Source organism: Rutilus rutilus (genome assembly GCF_951802725.1).
Source record: "Rutilus rutilus genome assembly, chromosome: 8".
NCBI lineage: Eukaryota > Metazoa > Chordata > Actinopteri > Cypriniformes > Leuciscidae > Rutilus > Rutilus rutilus.
Window position 1 is genome coordinate 27,730,652 of NC_140222.1, and position 18,819 is coordinate 27,749,470.

Sequence of the window (18,819 nt, forward strand, 5' to 3'; positions counted from 1 at the left end):
TACATTAATCTTAATATTAGCTCAAATGATCTATAGGGAATTTTAATAATCATGAATATGATTATTATTTTGCATATTACAGTTATATTAATTTATTGCAGCTGAACTAGATTGATATATGAATGATTACCATAACGGGTTATGGTTCGTCATTAATATAGTCTTATTTCAGCTCGAAGTTATGGGATAACTTTACTGGAATTAATTTAGCTATCAAACAATCTGTTTGTCCCGCAAACATTAAACGTAAGATTAACTTAACTCTCAAGGAAAATTATCCTTCTTACAAACACAAGAAAGAGTATCCCTTCCAGGCCTTGAAAGAAAACAACTCTCTGGGTTTGTAAGATTAGGTTACTTAAATCGTATCAAGATAAAGCATTTAGCTAAGATCGACATTTCAGTGACTTCGTAACATGGGCAATTAAAACAGAGTCAGTCAAGGACATATGGAATTTAATAATTGGACTAATACATCGAACTAAGGCAGTGCTTTAAGTGGGCCGGTACGCGCCGGTACTCAGTACCGCCACTTCCAAATATAGCTCTTGAGCGTACCGCCACCTGTCCGTGCGCCCAGAACGTGCTTTTAGCGTACCGGTACGCTCGTTTGCACATCTGTTTTAATCCTTTGTCTGCGCTGCCGCTTTACTTCACAATGCACGCTTCCTCCTTGTTTATACTTTCGCCTGGCTCCGCAGCGCGAGTCTCCGCAGACTGCGCGCGCAATCCGCGCTCGCCGTTGTACTATTCTTTGAAACGATAGGGGCGACTCGAGTAATTGTCCTCTAAACCATCAGGAATTAGCGGTGAGAAGATGAAAGCTATACACACGTGACAATGTTTATTTTAGTACACCACCACCAATAACACACTACAAACAGAATCGTGTAAAACCCAGTAAACCCTGAGATTATTACTCGTGACAATAAAACAAAATATATGGATATGAGAATGTGTATACAAAATAAATTAACAATATCTTATATTTTCTAATTTCACTAAATATTTCATTAAGTTTCATGAAGATTTTTACTAAACATGGACCTTTATGTTCATTAAAAATACTTTTTATGCTATTGTATGCTCATTTTTTAAATGTAAGCAACTAATTTAGACTTGCAAACTGGGTGCCGGTGTGGTGAGAAGTTCGAGCTCGTTATTTATGTTCAGTAGCTCTTTCTACAGTAGCTCTTTCTAAGGGTATTTTTTCAATACCATTTTTGCACATTTTATTTATGTTCAGTAGCTCTTTCTAGCTCAAACAAATCCACAAACTAATAAAATGATTTATTATTTTTTATAAGGTCGTCTGTTGACTGCTGTATATAAAACCCCTTCAGTTGTTGTTACCTCAGGGGAGGAGGGGAGTCAGCAAAAAAAATAAAAATAAAAATAAAAATAAAAAAAATTAATAGAGTACTGGCACCTCTTTTGGGCCACTTAAAGCACTGAACTAAGGAATATATCAAACTACACATTACACACGGATTATATGTCTATGTACATAAAATACAGTTAAACAATACAAGACAACGAATAACAGTGAGAGAGAGAATAAAATGATCAGAATTAGAGAAAGATATGAATGACAGAAAAGGATGAGAGAGAGAGAGAGAGAGAGAGAGAGAGAGAGAGAGAGAGAGGGGGATAAGAGATGAGATCGTAGGCTGTGTGTAGCGCGCGTACCCTTCGGCGTACCCTGACGTGCACCTCTCCAAAAATGTAACAACGCGTCAATTCTACGCGGACACAAGCGCTGTGATTGGTCTGCCAGAACCCCTCCCTCGGGGTTTCATGCTCCCCAGGTGCGCGTCAACGCGGACAACGACACAGAAGTATAAATTAAAACCAACACGTTGCCTACGGCGTATAGAGGGTTTTCACGACGCGTCATCAATCCGGAAGTCGGCCATTTTGGAGGTACTGAATGTAAACAGTGCCATTGAACTGAACGGACTCGCAAATTTGGCTGATTATTGCTTCTGAAAAATGGTCAAGTTTTGGTCTGTACTCATCGGTCGCACCGAGAAAAAACATTTCTAGTTCTATAGACTGCCGAAAGTTAAAGAGAAGAGTGCAAAAAACTGATGAAAGATGGCGTTTGTGGTTGAGAGGCACAGCATCAGCCACATGTGTAAATGAAGCGTTAACTATGGCTAAAATTTTGACGTATAATAGTTAACTATGGGTACATACACACTGTCAATCCGATTATCTTTGTATCCGATTGGAATATGATCTAAAATGATGTCCACACTCCACACTGTATTGCAACTGTTCAGAACCGATTTGTGTGTCCACGCAGCTCTTTGACAATACGGCAATGATGTTGCGTTGATGGAGAGGTTTGCATTTGCAATATAAATGTTCTCTTATTTAAATTTTACAATGTGGAAATGTATAGCCGCCGCGCTGGACTACTGCGTCTCGAGCTGCAGAACTGTAGGAGGCTGGTAGGTTACTGTATGCACAACTCTTTTTCATCCGCGCCGGTTTCAAAATACTTTTCAAAAATAATAATTTTCTGCTCGTCCGGCACTTTGCAACAACACAGCCTTGTTTCGGCAGCGACTTTCAGCATGTTCCCTATAACAACGTCTGATGTTTATATTTTACGTGGCGTGGAAAAGTCACATACCACGAGAAAGAGCGTTCAGACTGGTGGATTTCCTGATATGTGATTTGAATAGGATATTAAACCACATATGGATGTAGCTTGAAACTGATTTCATGTGCTTTTTTTTGGACTGACAATCTGAACGTAGCCAATGTCGGGATACGAAAAAGAAGTAAGGACTAGAGAAGCTAGCTCGTTCAGATCTTTACCACATATTACCTTAAGTTTGTCAAAATTGAGCTCTTTCCTGCTTACCAAGTCCTTCTCTATATGATTTCGCAGCTTCCATGTGTTTTTCCCGTGGTTTAGACATCAGAAATTAGTGTAACAATGTGTTCAATAGTACATAAACAGTGCAATCCATGCCGTTGTTTACATCCGAGTACCTCCAATATGGCCGCGCATCCGGGTAACTGACCAAATCGTGACGTAGGTGAAAACCCTCTATAGGCTCCGGCGTATGTCCGACGCAGAAGTATAATGAGGCCTTGAGTCGTCTGAGGGGAGGCGTGCGCGTGCTGTGTCTTCCATGCGAGCGCGAGCGCTCCGAGCGCGGGAGGTTCAAAGAGTCTCTTTCTTTGAGGTGAAGTTGCCGGGAATGATTCAGGCTAAGTTCATTCAGCTCGTGAATGAACAGAGGCGAATCGGAAAACGAAACTAGACTATAGAAAAACATAAAAAGAAATAAAAGAGAAGAAAAGAAAAGCAGGCCGAAGCCGGTCCGGACTTGGGTTTCCAAAGTTTTGGAGGAGGGAGAAGAGGAGGAGGTCAGAGCGATCGATGAGAGAAGAGAAGAATGAGAGAAGGTTTGGACTTTTTATCAGTGTCCCGTGTACGCCTCCTTTTTCGGGAAGGACGAATCAGCAGCAGGAAGATTGTCTTGGTGTGTTAATGCTGCCCGACCCTCGTGTGGAATCACGAGGGAGCAAAATATAATATTATGCTCGGGGAATTAACACGCATGGAACAATAACGTTTATCACAGTCTCTTATCAAAAATCTCCTTCGTCGTGCAAAGGGGATTAAAACAATACTAAGGACGAATATTGACAAAGATAGCAACATAGAGATACATTATTTTGGTTGAACAAAGGCACTTTAAAATTACCTTACTGTAATCCAAAAACACAACTATTCTAATATCACACTGGTGAACATGCAAATCACCCGGAACCCTCTTTATACAGTTGTAATAGTTGGTAAAATGAAATTTTACTAGTGGAAGTCCAAATATGGCAATGTGCGTGTCTGTGTGTATCTGTGAGGTCGGCATCGGTTGCATCTCGTGGTGCATACCACGTGAGGGGTTAGGGTTTTAATCTGAAGATGGCACTCAGCAAAGACAAAGGTAGTTCTGTGGCACGGTCACTTAACAGCCTGAGGCGTTGTAGAATTGATGCTGAGGGAAGCAGATAGTTCTGGAGAACTGAAAGGAGCCAGTCTTTTAATTTGCCTTCAGTACACAAAGAACAAACGTTAGACATAGCAAAATGGGTGTTGTCGCAGCACGTGATAGTTTGAGCAACAACAGGGGCCTGTTCGTTGATTTCATTAAGTCGTGGTAAACATTAACCAGCGGTCTGGCTTGCGAACTTGGAGACATGCTACCAAGCCACATTATTCAAAGCTTTCTGAATACGAACAGGTATATGCTCATATGTGTTTTAGCAGGAGAGAAACAATCAGGATTCGCTAATTCAGAACATCTGGACGGATGCCAAGTCAGTGTTGCTACAATATATATATATATTAGGGGTGGCACGGTTCACAAAACCCACGGTTCGGTTCGTATCACGGTTTTAGGGTCACGGTTTTCGGTTCTGTACGGTTCTTGTTGTTCTTTTTTCTTTTAATCTTTAACACTCCAAAAATTTACTTCAGCATATGATATATAGCTGAATTATCTAATTATTAATTAATTTATTTCATAAATGGGGTGTGTTTGCAAAACGCAGCTTCTCTGGGCTGTGTCGGACAGTTATTTGTCACCACTTTTTGCCAGGGTTGATATTATGTCCCAGCACGGATGTACCAATACAAATAAATAAAACATTTCCAGTTAACTAGCAAAGTATTCGTTTCGTTCGTTTGTTAAATAAGAAGCAATCTAGCGCTGAAATGTGTTTTTTTTAATCAAGTGATCAAAGTGCTCGTTGCCGTTGCGATCAGTGGCGCTGATACAGTGTTCTCGTGGCTCGCGCACACACCGCAGCGGCCGCACATTCTTCACTCAGACGCGCGCTTCAGTCCGTTGAGGAGACTCTAGGCTACTCTATTCGTTCCGATGAAATCACAAAACAAAATTCATACAAATCTGTCCCTGCTTGATATACAACCGCTGATAAACATAATCGGTTTTGATGAAAAAGAAAAATATATACGAGTGCAGATTAGAACTCAGAACCTTTGACACGCTTGGCAAGTTCTGCCACTGGACCATTAAAGTACATACCGGTACGTGGAACAGTCGATCTATGTAGCCTATTTATTCACGTGAAAAAAACAACATATAGCCTAGTGGAGTTGATCTCATTAAATGTCTAAGTAAACCCAGTGTACTATTTAAATCGATTGCTGGACATTGTAATGTTATTCTACATTTGTCTGATTTATGATTTAGCATTGTATTAGCAGTAGCACGGGCACAAGGCTACATTGCGCATGCGTCGAACCGTGCGAACCGCGCGACGCACACACGCACCGAACCGAGACAAGCGAACCGAACGGTTCGGATGTTTTTTCATGTACCGTGCCACCCCTAATATATATATATATATACATATTTGAATTCAGACATACTACTTGGTTGCATACTGCTTTTCGCCTACTACATATTATGGAATTCAATACAAGGTAGTTCTGAGTACTCCACTTTCAGCTCTGTATCTTTCTACCTCACACCACTATGGCTCGAGTCGAGCGAAAAGTTCTAACCTTCACTTCATTTTGGTTTTCGAAGTACGCTCCCTTGAAGCCAGAGCATTGCCATGAGCTGACGCCCATGCATATAGATGGTAGAGTTCAAGTTCAAGTATTGCATATTCAGACACAGTGAGTGTTTTGTCATGACAGCTCACTGATCCATCATCATCATCTCTCTGCTCCTGCTGGCCTCTCTGCTGCCACACCTGACCTTCACTGGTGAGACTAACTGAACAGAATATTGATCAGTCTGTTAAATAATACTGCTAAGTGTCCTCATGGTCACAACCATATATAATTGCAATATTACATGGGGAGCACAAAAGTAATTTCACATTAATTCACTTAGGGCCATCTTGGTTACACCCTCAATTTCCAGTCATGCAAGTACGGGTCATATAAACTTGAATGGGCAAAGACTGAAAAACGCCAACTGTTGGTCAATATTTGGGATAAAATCAAACAAAAATGGTATAATAAATTCAGCTTTTTTAAAACTTAAATCTAATAATTCAAACCATCTGTGGCTTCAATACAAGACCGCATGGATAAACAAGAACAGTACTTTCTAATCATTGTGTTGCTCATACTACACTTTTTGTTTTTTAAAGGAGGTGGAGTAACGTGCCGCTTAATGTCACCACCCATATTTAAAGTATATTTATACCATGTTTAGCCAGTGAGAGCTCACTGATCATCTTCTTCATCATGACCATCATCATCATCTCTCTGCTCCTGCTGGCCTCTCTGCTGCCACACCTGACCTTCACTGGTGAGATTGATTATATAACAGTAAATTATGATGATTTTTAAGAATGTTTGATTCGTATGTGCTGAATAAGTTGACTGACAGCACTCTCTCTCTCTCAGCTCATGTGAATGTGGGTATAGTGAACGGCAGGGAAGCCAAACCCCACTCCAGACCATACATGGTTTCTCTTCAGACGAATGGGCAACATATCTGTGGTGGATTCCTCATTTCTGATAAGCTTGTATTGACTGCTGCACATTGCTATGGCAGGTAAAAACTTGTTTAGTATGACCTGCAATATTGAGTATTGACAACAACTACAGTGCAACCATACAGTGTATCATATGACATAAATACACATTTCCAATATCCTCTTTATACAGATATGAGATTCTGGTTGTGGTTGGTGCTCATGACTTAAGGTACAGCAAGAGTTCGGATGTCATTAGAGTGAAGTCCTACATCTCGCATCCAGATTATATACCCAGTACTTTTCAGAATGACATCATGCTTTTGAGGGTAACAACCTGTAATACTTTTAGTTGTTCAAAAGAAAATCTGACCAGGAAACAGTAGCACAAACCACTATGTTTGATTTTCTATTACAATTTCTTGCCTTAAAAATTACTGAAGGGATTTAAATCATTATATGTAAATGGCCAAGTGCCTCTTTAGGTCTACATTATTTATATATTGCTCTATGTTGCAACAAAAAAGAAATGGGCAAAAAAGGCAACAAAAAAACTGGAATATCATTGAAGCATTTTTTGTGGCTGTTATAAGAAGAAAACACTTTTAAAAGCAGAGGCATTTAAAAAATAAAATCAACTTTAGGGCTTCTGTACAAACCTCAAAAACAAAAGTATAATCAACTGAACTTCAGTCTTATAAAAGATTTTTTATAAAAAAATGTATTTTTTAATTACAGCTAAAGAAAAAAGTCAAACTAAACAACAAAGTTAGACTGATATCATTACCAAAGAAAGGAGAAGACGTGGGAACAGGTACTCTCTGTAGTGTTGCCGGCTGGGGAACACTGTGGACTAATGGCCAACTGAGTGATCGTCTAATGGAGGCAAACACGACTACAAAAAATCAGGCAGACTGTCAATGCAGATGGGGATCGAGCTTCTTGGCCTCAAAGATGATCTGTGCATATGGCAATGGTGGATCCTGCAGCGTATGTGTAAAAAAAAAAAAACATTATATATATATATATATATATATATATATATATATATATATATATATATATTCACAGACTTTATGGTAATGTACAGACTTTTGCACGCTTTATAATCATTTAACAGGTCACTTGGTGGCCATCATGGAAACACCCTCAATTTTCAGTCATGCAAGTACAGCTCATATGTACTTGAAGGGGGAAAAACTGAAAAAAAAGAAAAGAAAATATTTTATAAGTAAAACAATTTGTTTAGTCTAAATTAAATTAAGTTGAATTAAACCAGTCCTGGAAAGGCCTCCAGGATTTGAGTAAAAAAAAAAATACAAAATTTACCCAGCAAACTGGGTTGTTTATATAACGAAGCATAATGGGTTTATTTTATTACTTAATTTTTACTATAATACTAATTTATTTTTTACTTCATACATGAATTACTGCTTACAGATTAACTTAAAACTCTTAAACCTCTAAACTTTTGTAAAGTATACTCCAAACAACTGACGAGTAGACAACAAACAACTGATGTTGCCCATTCTCAATGGGAAAGTGCCCAGGCAACATTGCCCGACAACATTGCTCAAAAAAGTTGCCCTGTGTAAAAGTTGCCCTACCAGGCAATGACTTCAAAGGCAGCGTTTGCGCATTAAGGCACCTCGGAATACAATTTTGTACAGGCTTCTGAGGTAGCGTAACGTAATGTCGTTGCTAGGTTACCAGCTGCTCATTACCGCTACATGGTGTATTCAGTGTAGGATTTTGGTGTATGATTTCATCTAATAATAACAGCCAATAGCGTTTAGTTTATAAAACAGCTTGGCCAGAGCCTCAGTTGAGCTCAGTAAAGCAGCAGTTTCCTCCTAATCCCCACCATATCGCTTTAAAATATAGCATTCTGTGCAGAATTCAAATAAGTCAGATAAGTTTTCTGGTCTGAGCCGACTCGCGCTTATGATCCGCTCTGTGCTATCGTGTCTCTGGACCGGAGCAGACGGCGGTTCACATTTATTTATTTATTTATTTATTTGATATGGACATAACAACTGCATTGGACAAACCAGATACATTGTTTTTAGTGTTATAGCAAAACTGCTAATTTGCAACACTTGTCCATAGGAGGCTACACATTTCACAAAACACAACAAAATACAGAATATAAAACACAATGCAAAACAGTACAATATTTAAGAGGGTAAACAATACACATCATCAAAATATATTTCAATAAGCATTACCATGTGTGCAGCTTTGACTTGACTTCAGCCATTGTTTCAGACTTCTGTTAAAGCTGATCATGTCTGTCTGCAATTTTAAGTTAGTGGGCAGAGAGTTCCATAGTCTCGATCCATTAAAAGAGAAACTAGACTGACCAAAAGATTTTGTAAATCTTGGAAGAACACAGTCCCCACTGACTGAGGCTCTGGTGGAAGGTCTAAGTGAGCCCTGACGGCTAATAATGAGAGCAGAAAACAGCGGCGACACATGACTGTTCAAACATTTAAAAACCAATTTCAGAGTACTAAAATGTATAAAGTTTTCAAAAGTAAAAAGATTATGTCTATGAATGATATCACAGTGATGTGATCTCATAGGTTTTCTGGCAAATACCTTGACTGCCTGTTTGTACACTGAAACAGCCGGCTTGAGTGTGGACGGAGAGGTTTGTGACCAGGATGTGACGCAGTAAGACAGATGTGAGAAAATCATTGCATGCATGTATAACAGGGCGGCCTGCTGAGACAGATCCCCCCTGATAAAACGTAAACAATTCAAGTTGGATTTGACCTTTTTACAAACATTTTTGACTTGACTTTGAAATTTAAGGTTGTTGTCAAGAATAATTCCCAGATATCTGGTCTCTTTTACTTCTTGAATAATTTCATTGTTTATGCTTACTTCAAAGGTGCTGTCAGAAGGTCTTGTTTTAATTGAAAAACAGACAGCAACAGTTTTCTTCATGTTTAAGGTTAGGTGAGATGACTCAAACCATTTAGAGATGTCTACTAGGGCAAGTGTCAACTGCTGCGCTGCCATAGCTGGGGTTTTAGCAGATAGATGGATGACTGTATCATCTGCATACAGCTGGCAGTTGGCACCTTGGCAGCTATCTGGGAAGTCATTGATGTACATTGTGAACAACAATGGCCCCAGTACTGATCCTTGAGGAACCCCCATGTTGTTAGGGCAGAGATCTGACATCACCCCATTAACCTTAACACACTGTTGCCTTCCCTCTAAATATGAATGTAACCATGTAAGAGAACTAGGTGACAATTTGAAGAGCTGGAGTTTGTTAATTAGCACGCTGTTATCCACAGTATCAAAGGCCTTTTTTAGGTCTAGAAATACAGCACCAACTACTTGCCCTTTGTCTAGAGGCCCTTTGATCTTCTCTAGCAAGTAACAATTAGCTGTTTCGGTGCTGTATTTGCGCCTAAAACCAAACTGTTGAGGATGCAGCAGCTGGTTTGACTCAAGATGTTCAATGAGTTGTTCTGCAATTACCTTCTCCAGGATTTTAGACACAACCGGTAGAATTGCAATAGGCCTGTAATTGTTGGGTGTGTCCTTTTTCCCTGACTTGTGGATTGGTGTTATTACAGCGGGCTTCCAGCACTGTGGAAATGTACTTGACCGAATTGAAAGATTAACTAAATATGTAATTGGTTGTAGCAGACTGTCCTGATGTTTTTTAATCAAGATCATACTTAAGTTATGGATGTCTTTTGCTGCGGAGTTGTTTATGTTTGTAATTATCTTTTTAACTTTATCAGAAGAGACTTCTTGGATTTTAAAAAGGCCTGTGTTAGCTAAATTAACATCTTCAACACATGTCACCTTGTTTTTAAATTTGTTTGCTAGTTCATGTACAGAGTCTATAAAAAAATTATTAAAAACATTTGCCATTGACTCATTGTTATTAACAAGAGTGCCATCCACTTTGATGGAATCTATCATAGTGTGCTTTTTCTTTGCAGGGTTGGTTAAGTAGTTTATGTGTTGCCACAATTTATAACTACTTCCATTAGCCTCTTCTATCTTTTTAGTAAAAAAGTTGGTTTTGGCTTTACGCAGATTGCTTATGACTTGATTTCTAAGTGTAGTATAAATTAGATGATCTGTGCCGTTTCTAGTTTTCATAGACTTTTTACGTGCAGTGTCACGTTTTTTCATAATGTGCCAAATATCTCCATTAAACCATGGGAGGGAATGTTTTTTTGGTTTACTTGTCCATGTTTTAGTAAACTTTTTTATCGTATTACTCAGTTTAGTGACAAAGATATTAGCACTTTGGTTCACATTGGACTCTTGCGTAACATTATCCCAGTTTATTTGGTTCAGTTCTTCTTCAAAGTTATTTTGTTTTGCTTTTGGAATTCCTATTTTCTGTATTTTTGTTTCTTGGTTATAATAAGTCAATCGTTTTTTACCCAGTTTCCTAACAATTAAGGTCATATTATGATCCGAGAGCCCAGTAATGAGGTTATAGATTTTTGTTATTCTTTCAGGCCTATTTGTAAGAATCAAATCAATCAGCGTGTTACTACTTCTAGTGACTCTGGTAGGTTTGTCTATGAGCTGTTTATATTTAAATTTATCTACTAGAACTTTTAATTTAATTTTACTACTTTTTTCCAGCCAGTTTATATTAAAGTCGCCCAGTATTATGAGTAGTTATAACCCTACGGCACCTGTCAAAATGATTGATGACTTCCGGTCCCGCCCCCTAGATATGACATCTGGTCACCGCCCTTCCGGTTGACCGTTGAGCTGTCCCGCCCTTTCTGGCGTGTATAGATATGGAAATGGATTGTCGTATTGACCGATCATGTGTTTTGACAGTTTTTATCTACCGGTGTCTTTCCGGCATATGTTGTTGTTATGGTTTGCCCTATTGTCCTAGTTAGTCGTAGATCATGTGGTTTTGACAGAAAGTTTGAAGACTGTGTCATACAAGCATTATCTCTTGTGCACACGAGTTGGGTGTATTTTCTGTGTTTGTGTACTGGTCATTTTAGCAGTCCGTTTGACTTTACGATCTGTATTCGCTGAATCGGTCCTAAACACTGATATCTCTGCTACGCAGACATCCACCCTCACATTCCAGAGGTAACTGCAAAAGTGAGAAAAAGAGAGTTGTCCCTAATCATGTTTTATATTTCACACAAATGATATACAATAATATCTTAGCAAAAATCTACTGAAACCATTTAATTCAGTTTTAGAGAAACAAAAAGAATAAAAAATCATATTACATAAACATTCCATTCTTTAGGCCTATAAGTGTATAAAATAAAATAGCTATCTTGTTAATTTAACTAAAGTTGAAAACCATTCAGTTCTTTATAAAAGTATATAATGAAATGCTTATAAAATAAATATCTTATTGATCCAATTGTTTTTGATAAACAAAAGAATAAAAATCATATTACATAAAACATTCCGTTCTTTATATACATTAAAATGGTTATCTTGCTAATTTAACTAAAGTTGAAAAACATTCTGTTCTTTAAAAGTATATAAAAAATAAATAAAAAAAAAAATCTACTGAAATTTCAGTTTTAGATAAAAAATAAAATTCATCTAAGTCTGCTGACTGAAGATTTCATGAAGCACCAGACAAATGGTATGTGTGTGTGTGTGTGTGTGTGTGTGTACGTGTGTCTGTGACAGGTTCCGGTAAATTAGCGTGCCGTCATCTTTCTGAATTTATTTCAAAACATAATCGTAAAAGTTTAAATATGATCTTTTAAAATTAAAAGACTGTTTAAATAAAATCTTTGAAGTTTGAATACATTCATATCTTCTATTTATCTTTTAGAAGATTACTGTAATGATTTTGTTTAACGGTGACCTAAAGTATAATTGTTATTAAACAATGTCTGTCTGTTCAAAAACTTTAGATTGTAGAAAAACTGTTCTTTTTAGTCGTCTTAAATCTCATTTATATGAAAAGATTCAATCAGCATTTTTTTGTCCATGCGGGGTTTCAATTTTTATGGTGGGGGCTTTCCATAGCTATAATGAATTTTGTACCGTACACCTAAACACAGAAAACTACATTTGTACATTTTCAAAATGAAATAAATAAACAAATCATTTAATATAATTTTGTGCACACACACGGTTCTAAAAAATGAACTAATCTCTATTTTAAATTAAATTATTATTAATAACATATGTTACTAAAATGTAAACAAAGTTTTAGCTAAATAAATATATAAACAAAAACACCTTACAGCCCCAGATCCTTCAGAGATAAACCACAGTGTGAACTGAAGCTTCAAGAAACAGGGTATCAGAGCAGATGAGTCTCGGGGGACAATGTCACAGTAAATCTAGTCTGCTAACGCCTTTCCAGAGTACATCCAGAGTTTATACTAAATTCATTTAAAAGCATAACCTTAAAAGTTTAAATCAAATCTTTAAAGTTTTATTAAAATCATATCTTATATTTATCTTCTAAGAAGACTTATGTATTATTTTTAATAAACAACGTCTGTTCAAAAACATTAGATTGTTGAAAAACTGTGCTTGGGCATCTTAGATCTTTTGTCCATACAACATGTTGTCAAAGTTTTGTTGTTGTGTTGTTTTTAAGAAATCCGAGGACTCCACATTGCTCTTATTTAGACTAAGTTGTATCATTTGCAAAATCACTGACACGGCATAAGTAAAGTTGGTCTTGAGCGAATGTTTAATTTTACTCGTCTTAATTCAAAGTATAAGATCATATCATTTTTACTTGCATCTCCCGAACTATCCTTAATCAGTGTGGAATCACACAGGGTGAAACCCTTTTCTGAGAATATCGGTTATCTACTCAAAATATATGTAGAAGTGTAAATCTGGTGTTTAAAATCTGTCTGGTGGCCGCATGAATAGACTTTGGGGAGAGCTGATGATACTATCTATAGCAGAAAGGATGCCCTTTGACCTCCTCGATTGTGGAGGCTTTTTTGTTTGTTTGTTTGTTTTTTTGTTAAAGACCCAACTACAAGTTAGTTCTCCCAAAAGAATTTCTCCCATCTAGTGGTTCTCCCATCTACTCGCTTTTTCAAATGCGTGTTGCAACTGCGGTAGCCGTAATGTGTCAAGAAGCTATGACAACATGGCTTCCAATAGCACATCATTGAGTTTAACGATACATGTTCTACTGTTATGGCAGCTATATAATGATTTACACAACCAAGCAATGAAAAAAGCTTGTAATTTAGACCATACCTTTGACTTACCTGTCGAGAAGAAATCAGGCAACTTCCCTTTCAAAGTCTTTCTCCTTCATTAGCTCTTTCCACATGGGGAAAAGCTATCCCGATATTTATTTACATACCGATAAATTAAGATTTAGCTTTTAGGCGATGAGGATTCCTTCTCCTGCATAACTATGATCCAGCATTATAATGTACTGTGCAGCCTTTTCAAATTTGTCTGGGGCAGTATCAACGTCTCTCATATGGTCTAGCGGTTAGGATTCCTGGTTTTCATCCAGGTGGCCCGGGTTTCGACTCCCGGTATGGGAAGACAATTATTATTTTTTTTTTTATTTTTTTTTTACATTGTCAACAAAATTCAAGTTATTCAATAATCATTTTTAGTAATTCATAGTCTTAGAGGCCTACACGAACTGCAGAAACAAGCACAAGATATGTAAAAACTCATAAATGCTGTTTCAGTACTGAATCATTTTCACAAATACAATTATATAGAATTCAGAAAATTTCACTATGGAATATTTACTTTATCATTTAGTACATCATCATTTAAACTTTTCATCTCATAATTATGACGCATAGTCATAATTTTAATTTAAACTTTTTGTCATAATTATTACTTAATTCAGAATTACAATTTTTGTCAATTACGCCTTTTTAACGTAACACTATTTTGATGGTCCTTTTGAATGTGCTGTTGACTATAGTAGTGTTGATGATGAAACGTGTTGAGTTAGGCTAGCGCTTTTTGTCCCTCTCTGTTATTATAGTGTTTCAAGATGGCGGAACGACACGGAAGCCTCCTTGGACTTACCCGCCCCATGTAAATAAAGATAAGTAATGTTTCGCTTACGAGGATAAGTCAGATCATTGGCAGAGGTCATTTTACACCCATGAGGACATATTTTATGAATACAGACAATGATTTTAGCTAATAAAATACCATTTTTTTCAACGAGCGAATCTACACATGAGAGGCCTTCAGAAGTCATAACTTCAGGGGTCAACAGCTTAGGCCCGTTGGTTTAGGTATTTGTAAAAATCAAATACTGTATTACACTTTTCAAAGTTACAATAAAAAGACCTGTTGTGTTCTGACACAAGGCCATTAACTTGTTTTTATAAATGTATTTTGCTTATTTCTACAAATATCGGCCTGAAAAATGAAAATCAGGAAATAAGAAAAACAGTGTTTTAAAATACAACAAAACCATGATAATGTTTAGATGTGGATGATTAAGTTTTAGGCGTAGTGCAACCAGATTTCTCTAACATTGCGAGGTATCACGACACACAACGTTGTAAATAAACATTTTCAAAATGTAATCTAACCATATTTTATTAATATTATGTTAATTTAAAGTTTTTGTTATTAACAAATACCTTTTAACATCCGGCACAAAATTAAAGAGATCTCAGATCACAATCTACAGTTAGATATTCTCCTACTTAGTATCTTTGGGGTGTATTTTGTCACACCGTAGTGATGCAAAGTTCTACACTCTATGGACTAACTTATCAGACACTCACCACACTGATGTTAACATCACCATAAATTGTCTTTTCTACCATGATTGGAGCAACTATTGTCCCACCATTCTTTTGGTCAATTGTGAAGGTAAGCTGATTAGGGATCTGAATTAATAGCCGTCCGAATGATGTAGAATTATTATTATTATTAGTATTATTATGCTGTCGTTGTAGATGGTTGTTAGGCTGTTGGTTTGTCATGTTTCCAGAATGTGTTTGAATGCTCAGCGTCTGAACGTCACCATCTGTTAAAAAAAAAACAAACAATTAAATACACAACCAAAACCATGTAAACATTATAGTAAAGCTTATTGAAGATTGAGAAACATATTGATTACTAACAAAGTAAATTATACAACTTTTCCTACGTTTGATATTCTTTTTTCTGATTTTTTTCACTATGGACTTGATCCTTTTTAATGCTGTTTTCTCTCCATATTTATTCTGTAGTTCCTCTACTGTGTCTTCCAACCTCCCTGTTGTTCCTCTCCAGCTGTGTTAACCAAAGACAAACAGTTAGAAGAATAAAATGTATGTACAATAGCAAAAATAAAGTTAACATAAAATAAACACATTCATACACAAGTTCAAAGTCAATGAACAAGCTGATGCTGCAGTGTTAGAGCACATGATGGACGGTGAACAGACGCACAGCAGGTTAAACCAGAGCTAAAACAATAGTCTATGTTAGGACAAAAGTATCTGATAATAGCTGATAACGGTCATAAAGTGCTAGATAAGGTGCAAGTAGCTAAACTAAACATTTCATATTTGACAAATGTTTTGAGAAATGTTAAACAACTACAAAAATAATCAACTTGTTTCTAATTTCTTTTTTTTTCTAAATTGTGATTTAATGTGAGAGGAGAAGAAACACATAACATGTGTGCATGAATGAATGTGTACAATTTAATAAACGTATTTACCTAACACCCATAAAGTAAATTAAGGCTAAGTTCCTTTTTGTGGACAAAGTGAACTTTGGAGTGCTTACGGGGTCAAAAATAAGTGCCATTTGGAACTCTTTTATCAAAAAAATATATGTTGATAATGATTAGTTATGCCAAATGATAGTTTGGCATGCATGGGATTGGTTGTCCATAGTGAGAGAGAAATACTTTTATTATAGAAATGGCTATTTTTTATTCTATTCTTTAATCCACAAATAAAATAGGTTTTTATACCTGCTCAAGTACTTCTTGATGAGTTTCTTCTGTATTAAACAGCGAATCTTCTCAGTCAGATCGTCGCAAGATCTCAGGAATCCTCTCACACTGCTCGTGTTCACGCGTTCCATCGCTGCACTTGTGTGTATGACTCGAACGATTCAAACTTCCATAAAGCGCACCAAAACAGCAGCGCGGAGATGTGACGTCATGTGTCGAGCGGGCGCTCGTAAAAAGCACATCTTTGCATTTCTTCTGAAACAACAATTTTTAACATCACTAGCGCAACACTTATCGTATTCCCGGGTGTGATTGTAATGTTTTGTATGGCGTTTTCTTTACACTCTCCCCGGATATCCGTTTCCTGCAGTTAGCTGTAATGTTAGTGAACTCTAGGTCTTCTCTTTGTTCATATACGACAGTATTCACATGAATTGGCTTGATTTGATAAAATTATGTTTTAAACCATCATCTTCACTTGAGACATTTACATTATACCGTCCTAGTTTTTAAATAGCGCTAAAATGTACATTTTAACCCTTTATGCGGATATGCCGCACAAGGTTCTCTGTTCTCTGGTTCTGTGTTTTTAAAAATAAAGACAAGGATACCTCTTTCTATAAGCGACCCTTAAAATCTGTGCATACAACAAAACACGTGTAGGTGTACGATGATTTATCAGAAAATTACTTTTGTTTGAAGAAATACTTAAATCAGCTGGTGCTTGATAACTATTGAAGTTATGATGCGATATTTATCACGTTTTCATTTTAACTCAATACTCTATGAACTTTAACATCTTGTTGGTCAAATTAACTTAAAGCCTGCGCATCCTAGCTACTTTCTAAATGTGTGTAACAGAACTTATGGTGAACAATTTAGCCATATGTTTTAAACGTGTAATGTTTAAACAAATTTTGTTACTGGACTGAGTGAAAATAATAAACTTCTCCTTTGTTTTTATTATTTATTAAGTTAAATGCAAATGATAGGAAAACTTTAGGATAGGAAAGTACGGACAGCGCCTTTGACAAATCCTCTACATATGGGGCACTTGCGCAGAGAAGGTGCACATTCTTTGCACACAACTAGGTGACCACAGGGGATGAAGACAATGTTCACTTCCTTATCCATGCAAACTTTGCATGTGCGCTCCTCTTGAAGTCTTTTTAACTGTTCCTCCATAGGCAAGTCTGAAAGATCTTGACTAGGGGATGCAGCTTCATTTGTCTGGGGCGTCGGGCCACACTCAAATTCCATCTCTAAAGCAGACTTCACCACAGGATTGTTCTCTTGTTCTCTCACAAATTCTCTTGAGTCGCTGTCTCCATTAGTCAATAGCTGCTCAAATAGTCTTGGCAATCTTGCTTGAATCTGATGAACAAACTCTTGGCCCTTTTCTTGCAAGAGGTATTCACATCTTGGAAACCACTTGGCATGTTCTACCCATGGATCATCACCAGACTCCCAACATCCGAGTACACCATCGCAACAAAAGCACTTCACGTCAACATTACGACCAACATAGTAAAAACCAGCCTTAGCCAATTGGTCTGGTCGAACAGTTATTCTTGAGGGCCAGTAGACAAATGTGAGCAACCTTTCTTCACACCGTTGCATTGCCGATACATTGAAAGGGCTAGATAAAGGTACATTATCTGCACAGTCACCTCGAACGAAACGGCAGTTGGGGTAATGCCTCTGGTGTTCTGATACTGCACGATCTCCCGGTTCCCAGTTGCTAAGCTGGCCTCCACAACTGAAGCAAGCCACTCTGTCGCCCTGGCCAAGGTAGTAGAAACCAGCTTTGGCAAGCTCGGCCGGAGATAATGCAGCAGGAGTCCATTTCTTAAAGGTGTCAAGGCGTTCCTGTTCCCGACACATGCCAAGATTGTGACAAGCCGGAGGGCGCTGGTGAGACATATCCATGTAACCGGGTCTCATTCTGATACTTCGGTGATGGCTGGTGTTGTACCCCTGCATAATGTCTTGTAAAACATCTATGTATCGTCGGGAATTTGTAGCCGTTAAAAATCTCCACATACGACTCTTTAACGTTCTATTAAATCGTTCCACGACGCTGGCTTTCAAATCGGTGGCGGTAGCGAAATGATTAATGTCGTGCTTTTTCATTACATCTTGAAATTGTTTGTTAAAAAATTCCTTTCCCTGATCCGTCTGCAATTTCTGTGGCACACGGCCCTCTTCGAGGATAGACTCGAACGCTCTAGCGACCTCGGGACCAGGTGACGCGAGTATGCGAGTCCACGCGTACTTGCTAAATACGTCTATGCACGTCAGTAGATATTTATTACCGTCGTTATCCTAGGTGTAGGCGATCATGTCGACTAGATCGGCCTGGAACTGCGTATCGACCCCGTACACAACCACTCTATTTCGTTTGTATTTTATAGGGGCTGTTTTGTGTAATG

At 37.5% G+C, this 18,819-nt stretch overlaps 1 protein-coding gene and 1 long non-coding RNA gene across 2 annotated transcripts; one reads left to right on the plus strand and one right to left on the minus strand.

The window, feature by feature from the left end:
• Window positions 1-6,250: 6,250 nt before the first annotated feature.
• LOC311294789 (granzyme B(G,H)-like) lies at window positions 6,251-9,163 on the plus strand (the record flags this gene model as incomplete). The annotated part of the gene is made up of 5 exons (XM_084415817.1): window positions 6,251-6,314; window positions 6,413-6,563; window positions 6,677-6,812; window positions 7,222-7,399; window positions 9,069-9,163. 5 exons carry the CDS (start codon window positions 6,251-6,253, stop codon window positions 9,161-9,163), a joined length of 624 nt encoding a protein of 207 aa, XP_084271943.1.
• A 5,914-nt stretch (window positions 9,164-15,077) lies between these two features.
• Window positions 15,078-16,604, minus strand: LOC311295775. The gene is made up of 3 exons (XR_014628385.1): window positions 16,406-16,604; window positions 15,590-15,714; window positions 15,078-15,466 (listed from the first exon to the last, which is right to left on the minus strand). It is a non-coding gene; the product is annotated as an uncharacterized lncRNA (long non-coding RNA).
• Between the last annotated feature and the right edge of the window lie 2,215 nt (window positions 16,605-18,819).